Source organism: Silene latifolia, chromosome 9 (genome assembly GCF_048544455.1).
Source record: "Silene latifolia isolate original U9 population chromosome 9, ASM4854445v1, whole genome shotgun sequence".
Taxonomy (NCBI): domain Eukaryota; kingdom Viridiplantae; phylum Streptophyta; class Magnoliopsida; order Caryophyllales; family Caryophyllaceae; genus Silene; species Silene latifolia.
Window position 1 is genome coordinate 204009208 of NC_133534.1, and position 12110 is coordinate 204021317.

Consider the following 12110-nt stretch of genomic DNA (forward strand, 5'->3'; position numbering starts at 1 on the left):
CTGACTACACACTAAAGTGTGTAGCCCTGCCAGAGTACCCATCGCAACAGGTTACTCCTCGCCGCTAGTGGGGGACCACAGCTGTTATAACGGATGTAAGAAAGATAAATAAACACGTGAAAAAGACAACAAATTTACGTGGTTCACTAACAATTTGTTAGCTACATCCACCGGCAGAAGGGTAGAATATTATTGATCTTGAGGATTACAGATTTCAGAGTATACTCGTTAGAGTATTGATTTGACGACTCGGATTTTTGTGATTTACGAATGAATAAAAGCAGATGACTTATGAGAGTTTATATAGTCCTCTCATAACAAATATTTTCCTTAACAGAATTAGGAAACCCTAACAGATATATGAAACTCTATAGCAATTTCCTAAACAGGCAAGGAAACTAAATAATAGTTTCCTAAACAGATAAGGAAATTAAATCAGATGCAGAATCCATAACAGATTCAAGGCATATTCTAACAAATCTCCACCTTGACTTGAATCCTCTCACAATCAGACAGAATGTACCAGATGCACCATAACGGTGCTAGATGTACCAGACGCCCTAAACTAGTGCTAGATAATTCTCTCCCTTTTGCCTCAGATATTGCCCACCATGGGGCAATCAGATACTCCTAACATTTAGTAAGTCCAAACAACGTTGGAACTTGCTATGCGGAACAGAAACAGAACCTAACAGCGTTGAACCTTGAAAACAATACAAGGTATCACACTTAACACCTTTTAAAATCACATTCGAACCCTTGTAGACTTTCAGAACTCCACTTTCACCATGAAAACGGAAACCTTTACTGTCCAACACACTTAAAGATATCAGATTCTTTGTCATCAGCGGAACATGTCTAACATCGTTCAATGTGCAGAATTTACCATCTTGTGTCCGTAGTTTAATCGAGCCAATTCCAACTATCTTACAAATAGAACCATTAGCCATAGAAATATCGCCACCATCTATCTGCTTGTAGGTTGTAAACCACTCCCGGTGCGGACATATGTGATAGGTTGCTCCCGAATACAGAATCCACACATCACTAGGATGCGTGTATTTATCAGCAACTAGAGCATAATCATCTTCAGAATTGGTATCTGCTATTGCAGTTGTATCTGGTGCTTTGTCCTGTTTATTTTTCTTGGGACAATCAAATTTCTAATGCCCCTTTCCTTTACAGTAGTTACAAATATCAGTAGGTTTAGGACCCTTAAAATCAGACGTACCAGAGGTACTAGTAGAATTAGAAGAACCAGAATAAGACGGCTTCTTATAACTTTTCTTCCTAGAATTTCCCTGTCCATAACCCCCGCTAGCTATTAAACCTGCGGCCTGATTATCTGTAACCGTACCAGCCGCCTTATGGCGCAATTCTCTTGTATGAAGAGACGATTTAACATCTTCTAGAGACACAATGTCTTTACCAACAATAAACGACTGAACAAAATTCTCAAATGTTAACGGTAAAGAAACCAACAGAATTAATGCGGCATCCTCATCCTCAACTTTAACATCAATATTACGCAATTCTAATAAAATTATGTTTAACCGATCTAAGTGATGTCGGAGAGAAGTACCTTCCTGCATTTTCAGAGTGAACAGACGTTGCTTCAAAAGCAACTTATTTGTTAAAGACTTCGTCATATAAAGACTCTCAAGCTTTGACCACAGACCCTGCACAGATTGCTCCTCCGCGACTTCAATAATAACATCATCAGCAAGACACAACATAATTGTTGAATGTGCCTTCTCCTCCAGAACAACCATCTCAGCGGTGACGGGTTATGCCGCCTTCTTCACAAGCGGCGCCCACAACCCTTGTTGTTTCAACAAAGCCCGCATCTTGATTTGCCATAGACTAAAACAATTCCTCCCCGTGAATTTATCAATCTTCACGCTCATCCCAGACATCTTTCTTACCAATTCAGGAGCCCAGATAACTCTGGCTCTGGTACCAGTTTGTTATAACGGATGTAAGAAAGATAAATAAACACGTGAAAAAGACAATAGATTTACGTGGTTCACTAACAATTTGTTAGCTACATCCACCGGCAGAAGGGAAGAATATTATTGATCTTGAGGATTACAGATTTCAGAGTATACTCGTTAGAGTATTGATTTTGACGACTCAGATTTTTTGATTTCGAATGAATAAAGCAGATGACTTATGAGAGTTTATATAGTCCTCTCATAACAAATATTTTCCTTAACAGAATTAGGAAACCCTAACAGATATATGAAACTCTATAGCAATTTCCTAAACAGACAAGGAAACTAAATAATAGTTTCCTAAACAGATAAGGAAACTAAATCAGATGCGGAATCCATAACAGATTCAAGGCATATTCTAACAGCAGCCGTTCCCACCTAAGCCCCGCTCATCTTCGTCGAGCGATAAACCCAAATCCATTAATGTGCACATCCCTTCTGTGGCGGGTTCCACAGAAGGCGAATAATGGGCGTGAAACCACTCCCGCAAGTGACTCTACTCAGCCAGGGATGCACCCCGAAGAACACAGACAGATACAATCAACCACAACTACTATCAACAATCAAAACCAACAACCGTCACAATACTCGTATGATAATATTCAACAATCACAAAGCACAACCAACACATCATGTGACTAATACTGAGTAGGGAAACCCTACCTGGAATGCAATACAATCAGGCGGTCTCAACAACTGTTATCAAAAAGCCTCCTCTACGAATCCTCCTCCTAACATATAATCATACAATTACTAACAATCATAAAAGACAACAAAACCCCCAAACCCCCAAATTAGGGTTTAAACAACCTTAACAAAATACCATAAAATCAGTACGTAGATCTTACCCTCGATGCAAGGATCACAAGAATGTAAAGGATGATGAATTCCGACCTCCCAAGCTCCGGGATTTGTCAATAATGCGAAGGATGCGAAGTACGTAGGTTGCAATCTCTTTTCAAAGTAATTAGGTTTGTAAAAGCGTTTTATGAAAGTGACGGAAAGGTTTAAATACTAATTCGCATTATTAACAAAACCCGACAAAACATTACCCGCAAACCGGGCTACTCGATCGAGTAACTGACGTACTCGATCGAGTGCCGCCTACTCGATCGAGTACCAAGGCTACTCGATCGAGTACCCTACAGGTCAGAAACTATTTTTAAATGCAAAACACCCTTACTCGACAGAGTAAGGCCCACTCGATAGAGTACCCAGAGGCTCATAAAACCGTAGTATTACAGTCTTCCCTCCTTAAAAAGAACTTAGTCCCCGAAGTTCCAAACCACAAAAACACAAAGACATATTACTACACTCCCGACACAACAACCAAAACAAAACTCAACATAAAAGCATGCTACTAACCAAACTCAACCCGACTCAACCACACCAAACATACCGACACAGCATAAAAAGGGTGTAAAAACTCTTAAAAACTCTTTGCGATCATCTCCTACCCTCCTAAAAGAAACAAGGTTACGTCCCCGTAACCATACTTACCTGATTAAAAAGGAAAGGGTAACACTCTCTCATGGCCTCCTCTGCCTCCCATGTAGCTTCCTCAACCTCGTGGTTAGACCAAAGGATCTTAAGCAAAACTGTCTCACCACCCCTAGTCTTCCTAACCTTCCGGTCAAGAATCTGCTTAGGCACCTCAAGGTAAGACAGGGACTCATCTAGCTCTATGCTCTCTGCCTCTAACACATGTGACGGATCGCTCACATACTTGCGCAACTGAGATACATGAAACACATTATGCACTCTCTACAACGCAGTTGGTAAGGCCAAACGATAAGCAACCTCTCCAACCAGGTCTAAGATCTCATAAGGTCCGATGAACTTTTGACTCAACTTGCCTTTCTTCCCAAATCTCATAACCCCACGCATAGGAGACACATTCAGAAGAACCTTGTCCCCAACCTGAAACTCTATATCCCGGCGATGTAGATCTGCATAACTCTTTTGCCTATCCTGAGCCGCTCTCATCCTTTCCCTGATCATCTTAATCTGCTCAACCATCTCATGTACCATATCTAGTCCTAGAACCACTGCCTCAGCACTGTCGTCCCAACAAATTGGACTCCTATATCTCCTCCCATATAAGGCCTCAAACGGTGCCATGCCAATACTGGTGTGATAGCTGTTGTTGTAAGAAAACAAAATCAAATCTAATCTCTGTTCCCAGCTACCACCAAAATCCATCATACAAGCTCGTAACATATCCTCCAGAGTCTTGATTGTTCTCTCTGTGTGACCATCTGTCGCAGGATGAAATGCTGTACTCATCCTCAATGTCCTTCCCAAAGATTCCTGCAACTCTTTCCAAAACTTTGAGATAAATCTCGCATCTCTGTCAGATACTATGTCCTTAGGGACCCCATGTAACTTTAGCACATTCTTCCGATAAGCCATAGCTAATTGTGCCTTAGTCCATGTATCTTTCATTGGCACAAAATGAGCTGACTTGGTCAGTCGATCCACTATTACCCATATCATGTTGTTACCCTGTTGACTTTTCGGCAAACCCACGATAAAATCCATAAAAATGGATTCCCACTTCCACTCGGGTACCTCTAAAGACTGAATCTTACCTTGTGGTCGTCGCTGTTCCCCTTTAACTCTCTGGCATGTCAAACAACGGGCCACAAACTCAGCTGTCTCTTTCTTCATACCAGGCCACCAAAACGTGTTCTTTAAATCCTTGTATAACTTGTCACCACTTGGATGTACTGAATATGGTGTACAATGTGCCTCTGTCATGATTGTCTTTTTCAGCTCCTCATCATTAGGGACACACCACCTCCCATCAAACCTCAAACTACCATCTGAATGAATAGAGAATCTGGACATTGTCCCTTTCTCTACTCCAGCTCTCCACTCTACCATCTTAGGATCCAACGCCTGTTTACCTCGAATATCATCATAAAGATCAGGCTGCACCGACAAATCTCCCATGGCATCCCCTCTCTGCATCATATGTATCCCAAACTTCTCCACCTCATCTCTCAACCTCATCAAAGATAAAGCTGTACATAAAGAATGTACACTCTTCCTGCTTAAAGCATCAGCAATAACATTGGCTTTCTCTTCATGGTAGATAATAACCATGTCATAATCGCCAATCAGCTCCATCCACCTCCTCTGTCTCATGTTCAACTCCTTTTGAGTGAAGATGTACTTGAGACTCTTGTGATCAGAAAATACCTTAAAGGTCGCCCCATAAAGGTAATGTCTCCAAATCTTGAGAGCAAACACCATTGCACCCAACTCTAGATCGTGTGTAGGATAATTCTCCTCATAAGGCTTCAATTACCTAGAAGCATAGGCAATCACTTTACTGTTCTGCATCAACACACATCCCAACCTATTCTTTGAGGCATCTGTATAAACCTCAAAGTTCTCACTCCCTTCAGGCAATGCTAAGATATGAGCTGTGGTCAAACGCTCCTTTAATGTTTGGAACACCGTCTCACAACTCTCATCCCAACCAAACCTATTCTCTTTCCTCATCAAAGTCGTCATAGGTCTAGCAATCTTGGAGAAATCCTTCACGAACTGTCTATAATATCCAGTTAAACCCAAGAAACTCCTGATCTCAGCAACATTCTTTGGTGCTTCCCACTTGGTCACTGCCTCAATCTTTGCCGGATCTACAGCTACCCCATCCTTAGAGATCACATGCCCCAGAAAAGCAACTCTCTCTAACCAAAACTCACACTTGGACAACTTAGCATATAACTCATGCTCCCTCAAGGTCTGCAACACAATCCTCAGATGCTCCTCATGCTCCTCCTTAGTCTTGGAATAGACTAAGATATCATCAATGAACACCACCACAAACTTGTCCAAAAACTGACTGAAGATTTTGTTCATCAAATCCATAAACACAGTCGGTGCATTAGATAACCCAAAAGGCATCACCACATACTCATAATGGCCATACCTCAACGTGAAAGCTGTCTTCGGTATGTCCACCTCTCTAATCTTCACCTGATGGTACCCCGAACTCAAATCAATCTTGGAAAAGTCTGATGCACCACTCAACTGATCAAACAGGTCATCTATCCTTGGCAAAGGATACTTGTTCTTCACCGTCACTCGGTTCAGCTCCCTGTAATCTGTACACAATCTCAAGCTCCCATCTTTCTTCTTCACAAAAAGAACTGGTGCTCCCCACGGTGATATACTAGGTCTAATGTATCCCTTCTCTATCAGATCATCTAACTATTTCCTGAGCTCCTCCAACTCTTTAGGACCAATCCGGTACGGTGCCTTAGAGATTGGCCCCGTCCCCGGTTTCAACTCAACCATGAAATCTATCTCTCTCTTCGGTGGCAACCCCGGCATCTCCTCTGGAAAGACATCTGCAAACTCATCCACCACTGGTATTTGATCAACTATCGGACTCTCTATCCGGTCATCTCTCACATGGCACAAGATCAAAGGACATCCCTTCCTCAGATAGGACTTCAAGGTCATAGCTGCAATTAACTTAACTTTGGGTTTGACCACAGACCCACGATAAGACACACTAACGCCCTTAGGACCTCTCAAAGACACTTTCTTTTGATGACAGTCTATCTTAGCTTTATACTTTCCCAACCAATCCATCCCGACTATCATCTCAAAACCGTCTAAAGGAAACTCTAGCAAGTCTACAGGCAGATCGACTTGCCCAACTATCATAGATACATCCCTATACAACCTCCCACATGATACAGACTCACCCGAAGGTATAAAAACTCTCTCACTTATAGACTCATATACCCTCAGACCCAACCGTTTAACATGACTCGAAGATACAAACGACTGAGACGCCCCCGAATCAAACAAAACAAAGGTACGAATACCGTTAACAAGAAAGGTACCAGTGATAACATGTGCGTCGTCCTCAGCCGCTTTCTTGTCCATCATATACAGCTTTCCGCTGGTCTTCTGTCCACCTCCCTGGACAATACTGGCTGAAGTAGTCGGCTTAGCACCCGACCCCTGATTATTGTTGTTGTTCGTAGCTGGTTTCTGATAAGAATTACCGCCATTGTGGTTACCTCCACCCTGGTTGCTCTGACCTCACCGGTTAGACCATGACCCAGCTGGTCTGTTGCTCGCATAACTCTGTGCCGGCCCCTGAGAATAGCTCCCCTGAGCCGATCTCTGAAAAGCTCCTGATACACTCGTGCACTCATGTCTCTTGTGGCCTACACCGCCACAGCCAAAGCAGGTCATCCCCCAACTACCACTACCGCTCCCACGGCCACGCCCAAAGGAAGCCCCAGCACTGAACCCCGAGCCAGAAGAAAACGCTCTAGCCTGATTGTGGTTGCCTTTCTTGTAATTAGATTGGCCACCACCCTCACTCTCAGCCTTTCTTTTCTCACTTCCTCTCTCCCGGGCTATCTCCACCAACCTCTCAGCTCTCTCAGCCCTCTCATAAGCTTCCTTAACATCAGTAAGGACTCCCACGGGTAACTTATCCATAATCCTGGGGGTCAACCCCCTCTCAAATCTCACGCTAGGTTCTCCTCACTCAAACCCATGTCCTCAGCATATCTAGACTTCTCATTAAACTGCTTGTAGTACTCAGCTACCGACATATCGGATGTCATCCTAAACCCATCAACTCCTCTCTCAACTTACTCCTCACATGCTCAGTTATAAACTCTCTCCTCATAGCCCTCCGGAACTCTTCCCAAGGTATAGCAGACAGGCCCTGCTTCGCATACATCTCTCTAGCACTCGCTTTCACCTTGTCCCACCACTCACCAGCCACTTCCCTCAAGTAGAACGCAACTTGTTTTACTTTCATCTCATCAGGACAATGTACCAGATCAAGAATGTTCTCTATCTCACGATGCCAATTGTCAAGATGAATTGGCTCCCCGGTCCCCTTATACTTTTTGAGTTAAACCTCGCTATATAAAGACTGATCTTAGAGTGATCAACCTCCTTATCCTTCCCCACTCTCTTTAGGGCCTCCGTAAGAGCATCTTGATGCTCCAACATCTTAACTATATCGTCCATGTTCATGCTCTCAGCTCTCGCATACAAAGCGAATTTCTTTGGCGACATCTTGAAACTATAGAAGAAAAGGTAGATATAAACATACATACCGTAACACAAAACACGAAAACAACCTGCCCAGAACCCACTCGATCGAGTGCCTAAACCTACTCGATCGAGTAGAGGCTACTCGATCGAGTGCCCAACGTACTCGATCGAGTGCCCCGACTCTAGACCCAAAACAGACCTTCTGATCTCTAACATACTCGACCGAGCAGACTAGCCACTCGATCGAGTGACCCCCTACTCGATCGAGTGCCCCTATGTACTCGATCGAGTACCCAAAAACACGGTTCTGATCATGAAAACGTCAAAATACCCACTCGATCGAGTCAGACCCACTCGATCGAGTACCTTACCTACTCGATCGAGTGTCCCCCACTCGATCGAGTCATGCTGACTCGTACTTACTACCCGCATGTTATCTCTCATAACCCAACATACTATGCAACTTCATAATCTCAACATTATAATATAACTACGCATGCAATTATACACAATTCCTCGTACAATAAATAAAAGAATCTACTTCATGTTATTAAATGCCACATAATAAACAACCATCATGCTTCTTTATGCAAACCAACATATAAACACACCCCCACCAACTTTCAACTCTTCCATCACAATTTCAATCCTCCACTCCCAACATCCAACAATTCACAACATATATCGTTACATTCATATACAAACTAACAGACACCACATACGACCTTGACATATACCCCCCATGTGACCGGTTCAAAATTGTAGGCGAGTTCGCGACTTTAGGACGTCTCCCAAGCCTTTGCATTAGCTCCTACAACCTTTACCCCGGGTTCATTTTAATTGACTCCCTATGTTCATTATATTCATTAGTTACAGGTTTCAGGATCGTCGCTCTGATACCACTTTGTGACACCCTCATACTCCAAGTGCCTTACCAGGACCACTCAGGTATAAAGATGTCACCATCTCGGTTTCCCGAGGCAATGATAATCATAAGACAATAACGAAAAAACCTTTAAATAGTATAAGTTTAGTGAATAAATACATTTCAAAACCAAATGCCCAAAATACGGGTTACAAGTTCCCAAAACAACTGTCTAATCAACTAAATGAAATGTCTGACAACTACTCAAGCTACAGCGGACGACTTTATCATCTGAAGGTGACAAATCCCAGCTATCCCATGTATTTCGACTCATACCTGCTCAACAACTACTCACCTTCCCCGAATGGATCACCACAGTTTTTAAAACAATAAACGGGGTCAGTACTAATCACACAATTTATATAACTCAACAATACAACAAACAACACAGCTCAATCGTCACCGATATACTCCGAACTCTATCATCAACTCCACAATACTGACTACACACTAAAGTGTGTAGCCCTGCCAGAGTACCCATCGCAACAGGTTACTCCTCGCCGCCAGTGGGGGGCCGCAGCCGTTCCCACCTAAGCCCAACTCATCTCCGTCGAGCGATAAACCCAAATCCATTAATGTGCACATCCCTTATGTGGCGGGTTCCACAGAAGGCGAATAATGGGCGTGAAACCACTCCCGCAAGTGACTCCACTCAGCCAGGGACGCACCCCGAAGAACACAGACAGATACAATCAACCACAACTACTATCAACAATCAAAACCAACAACCGTCACAATACTCGTATGATAATATTCAACAATCACAAAGTACAACCAACATATCATGTGACTACACTAGTAGAAAAAGTCCTATTGACATCACCACAAAGACATCGGTTTTAGTTAAAACGATGTAAATGTTTATAAATAACATCGGTTCTTACCAAAACCGATGTAAAATGTGTACAGTTTTTTTCCTTGCATCGATTATTTTTAAAAACCGATGTACAAAATTATTTGTACCATCGATTTTAAACATAAACGATGTAAATGAGGTATCATTCACATCGTTTTAAGTGACCGATGTAAAAGAGTCTCTAGTTAACTGCAAAAGATTAATAAACCCTAGCCTCCCCTCTTCACAGTTCAATATCTCTTCTTCTAAGATCTCCAACTCCATCATCCACCCTATCATTACCCCCCTCCAACGATTACTCCTTCTTCTCGCTTCCGTTTCCGTTCAGTCTTCATCTCCTTCGCCTTTTCCCGAAAATGAATCGAGTGTTCTGTCAGGAGTGGTGCCGGGGTTGTTTACCATTGGAGATTCTTCTGTTGATGTTGGGAATAATAACCCTAGAAAATAACACAAAAGTTTACGCAAAAGAGGGAAAATGAATGGCGGTATTTCGATCAAGAGCAAGGATTTACATAACTTTCTCTTCACTTTCCTCCAATCATTTGCTTGTCCGTATCTTTGGTAGCGGTCCTGCAGTATTTTGTACCGCCGATAAGGTTCATTCCATCCCTTTTTTTTCAATAATTAGTTATTGATTTGTTAATCCAATTACCAGTTCTCATTGTATCCATATATTTTTGCTGGATTTCCATAAATTGTGAATTGATTTTGTTATTGACATTGAATTTTGGTGGAATGTTTTAGATGCTCGAAGCTCATCAAACAGCTCAAGTTGAAAATGATTCAGGGTTTTTCTTCCTTCTTATCCCTTATGAGGATAGGTATGCATGTCGTTCTTCTTACTCACCTCCTATCAATTTCCTTTTTTTCTTTTCTGTATTATAGATTTGTTCTTCACTTGTTCTTACTTTAGCAGATTGTTTTTTAGTTAGGTTAATCATTTAATTTCTGAGTTGTCTTGAATGTTTCCTTACAGATTTATGGGAAATTTAGTTAATATGTTTGGAATAATTGAATTCTGTGTTCATTGTTAGATACCCTTACATATAAACCTCGCTTTCTGCTAGTTTTAATCTCCTCACATGTTAGCTATCTGTGACTATGGTTATAATGAAAAGAATAAAACATAATAAGTTTTAATCAACATTCTGATTTCTTAATCATTTCTTCTGTTCTATAGATTATTTATTGCCGATAATAACTTGCCGTGCATTACAGCACAGACATTCAGTTACGAGTACATTAGAGATGTACCTATATCTTGAGCAATACACTCAAATGACAAATCTGATCCTCCAGTACGTACATTTTCTTACATTTTCTTCTATGGAAAAACTCTTTATTTTGAGTTTCGTTACTTGTTCGTTTATCTAATTAATTGCATTAGGTTATTATTTGATGTTATTGATGTAGAATTATAGTGTTGGTGTTGTTGTATTCTCAATTTTAGCTTTGAATTGATCAGATTTGATGATTAGGGTTACTAAAAAGGATATGGAGAGTGCATTGAAGGCCAAGTTCAGCAATATGTATGACCACCCTCGATTTATTGAAGTTCTTATTTTTCTTTCCTCGACACATTGTGAAGTTGAAGCTAGTTCGGAGGTTTTGAGTCACTCACTTTTGGCATGAATTGGATCTGTTCTTCTGAGGTCATGTCTAGATATTTTAGTTAGCATTTATACTGAATCCATGGTTATTTACTTATTTCCCGTTTTATTTAAGGAGTTCTGAGACTGTTGAATTTTATTCCCGAACTGTAGTATTACAAAAGGTGCTTTCCGTTGTGAGCTTCTTTTCTAGTATGTCGGGGAAAGTAAACTTTCTAGTAAGGCCTGAGGCCCTAAAGGCCTGAACTGTAGTATTACAAAAAGGTTTGATCACGTGTGCTATATATATTATGCTTATATAATTGTTTTTACCTTGCTAGGGAAGCCAGAAATTCCTTGTTTTGCGAGAGATTCCTGAGGCCAAGGTCGAGAATCTGCTTACTGATAAAGATTCTTTAGCTAGTTGCGATGTGGCGTTATTTTTGTATGACAGGTGAGTAAACTTCATTCCATGTTTTCTCGATATCTTTTGCAAATTTACTTCTGGTGTGCCTTTGAATTCAATGTTGTCCAGTACTCCTATGCTAATTCGGTGCACTGTTCTACAAAGGTAAATTTATTCTTTGCTTCTGTATACTTCTGTCTGATTGGTTACTGTTCCTTTTGTATGTGATGCTAATTTGAATGCATATGATGAACATTGCATGGCTGACCAACACTGCCTTCTCAATGGTTAT

The 12110-nt window shown here is 41.4% G+C and overlaps 1 protein-coding gene across 2 annotated transcripts; it reads left to right on the plus strand.

Moving 5' to 3' along the window:
* The first annotated feature begins 10014 nt into the window (after positions 1-10014).
* Positions 10015-11477, plus strand: LOC141598460 (NADPH:adrenodoxin oxidoreductase, mitochondrial-like). Of its 2 annotated transcripts, none has more exons than XR_012523526.1 (4): positions 10015-10419; positions 10568-10644; positions 11042-11121; positions 11289-11477. XR_012523526.1 is itself a non-coding variant. In XM_074418180.1 (4 exons), the coding sequence occupies exons 1-4, from the start codon at positions 10303-10305 to the stop codon at positions 11299-11301; spliced, it is 282 nt and encodes a 93-aa protein (XP_074274281.1). In that variant the 5' UTR covers positions 10015-10302; the 3' UTR covers positions 11302-11371. The 2 variants fall into 2 exon arrangements, 1 of the variants encoding a protein (XP_074274281.1); XM_074418180.1 differs by having other exon boundaries at positions 11047-11121; positions 11289-11371.
* The last annotated feature ends 633 nt before the right edge of the window (positions 11478-12110 follow it).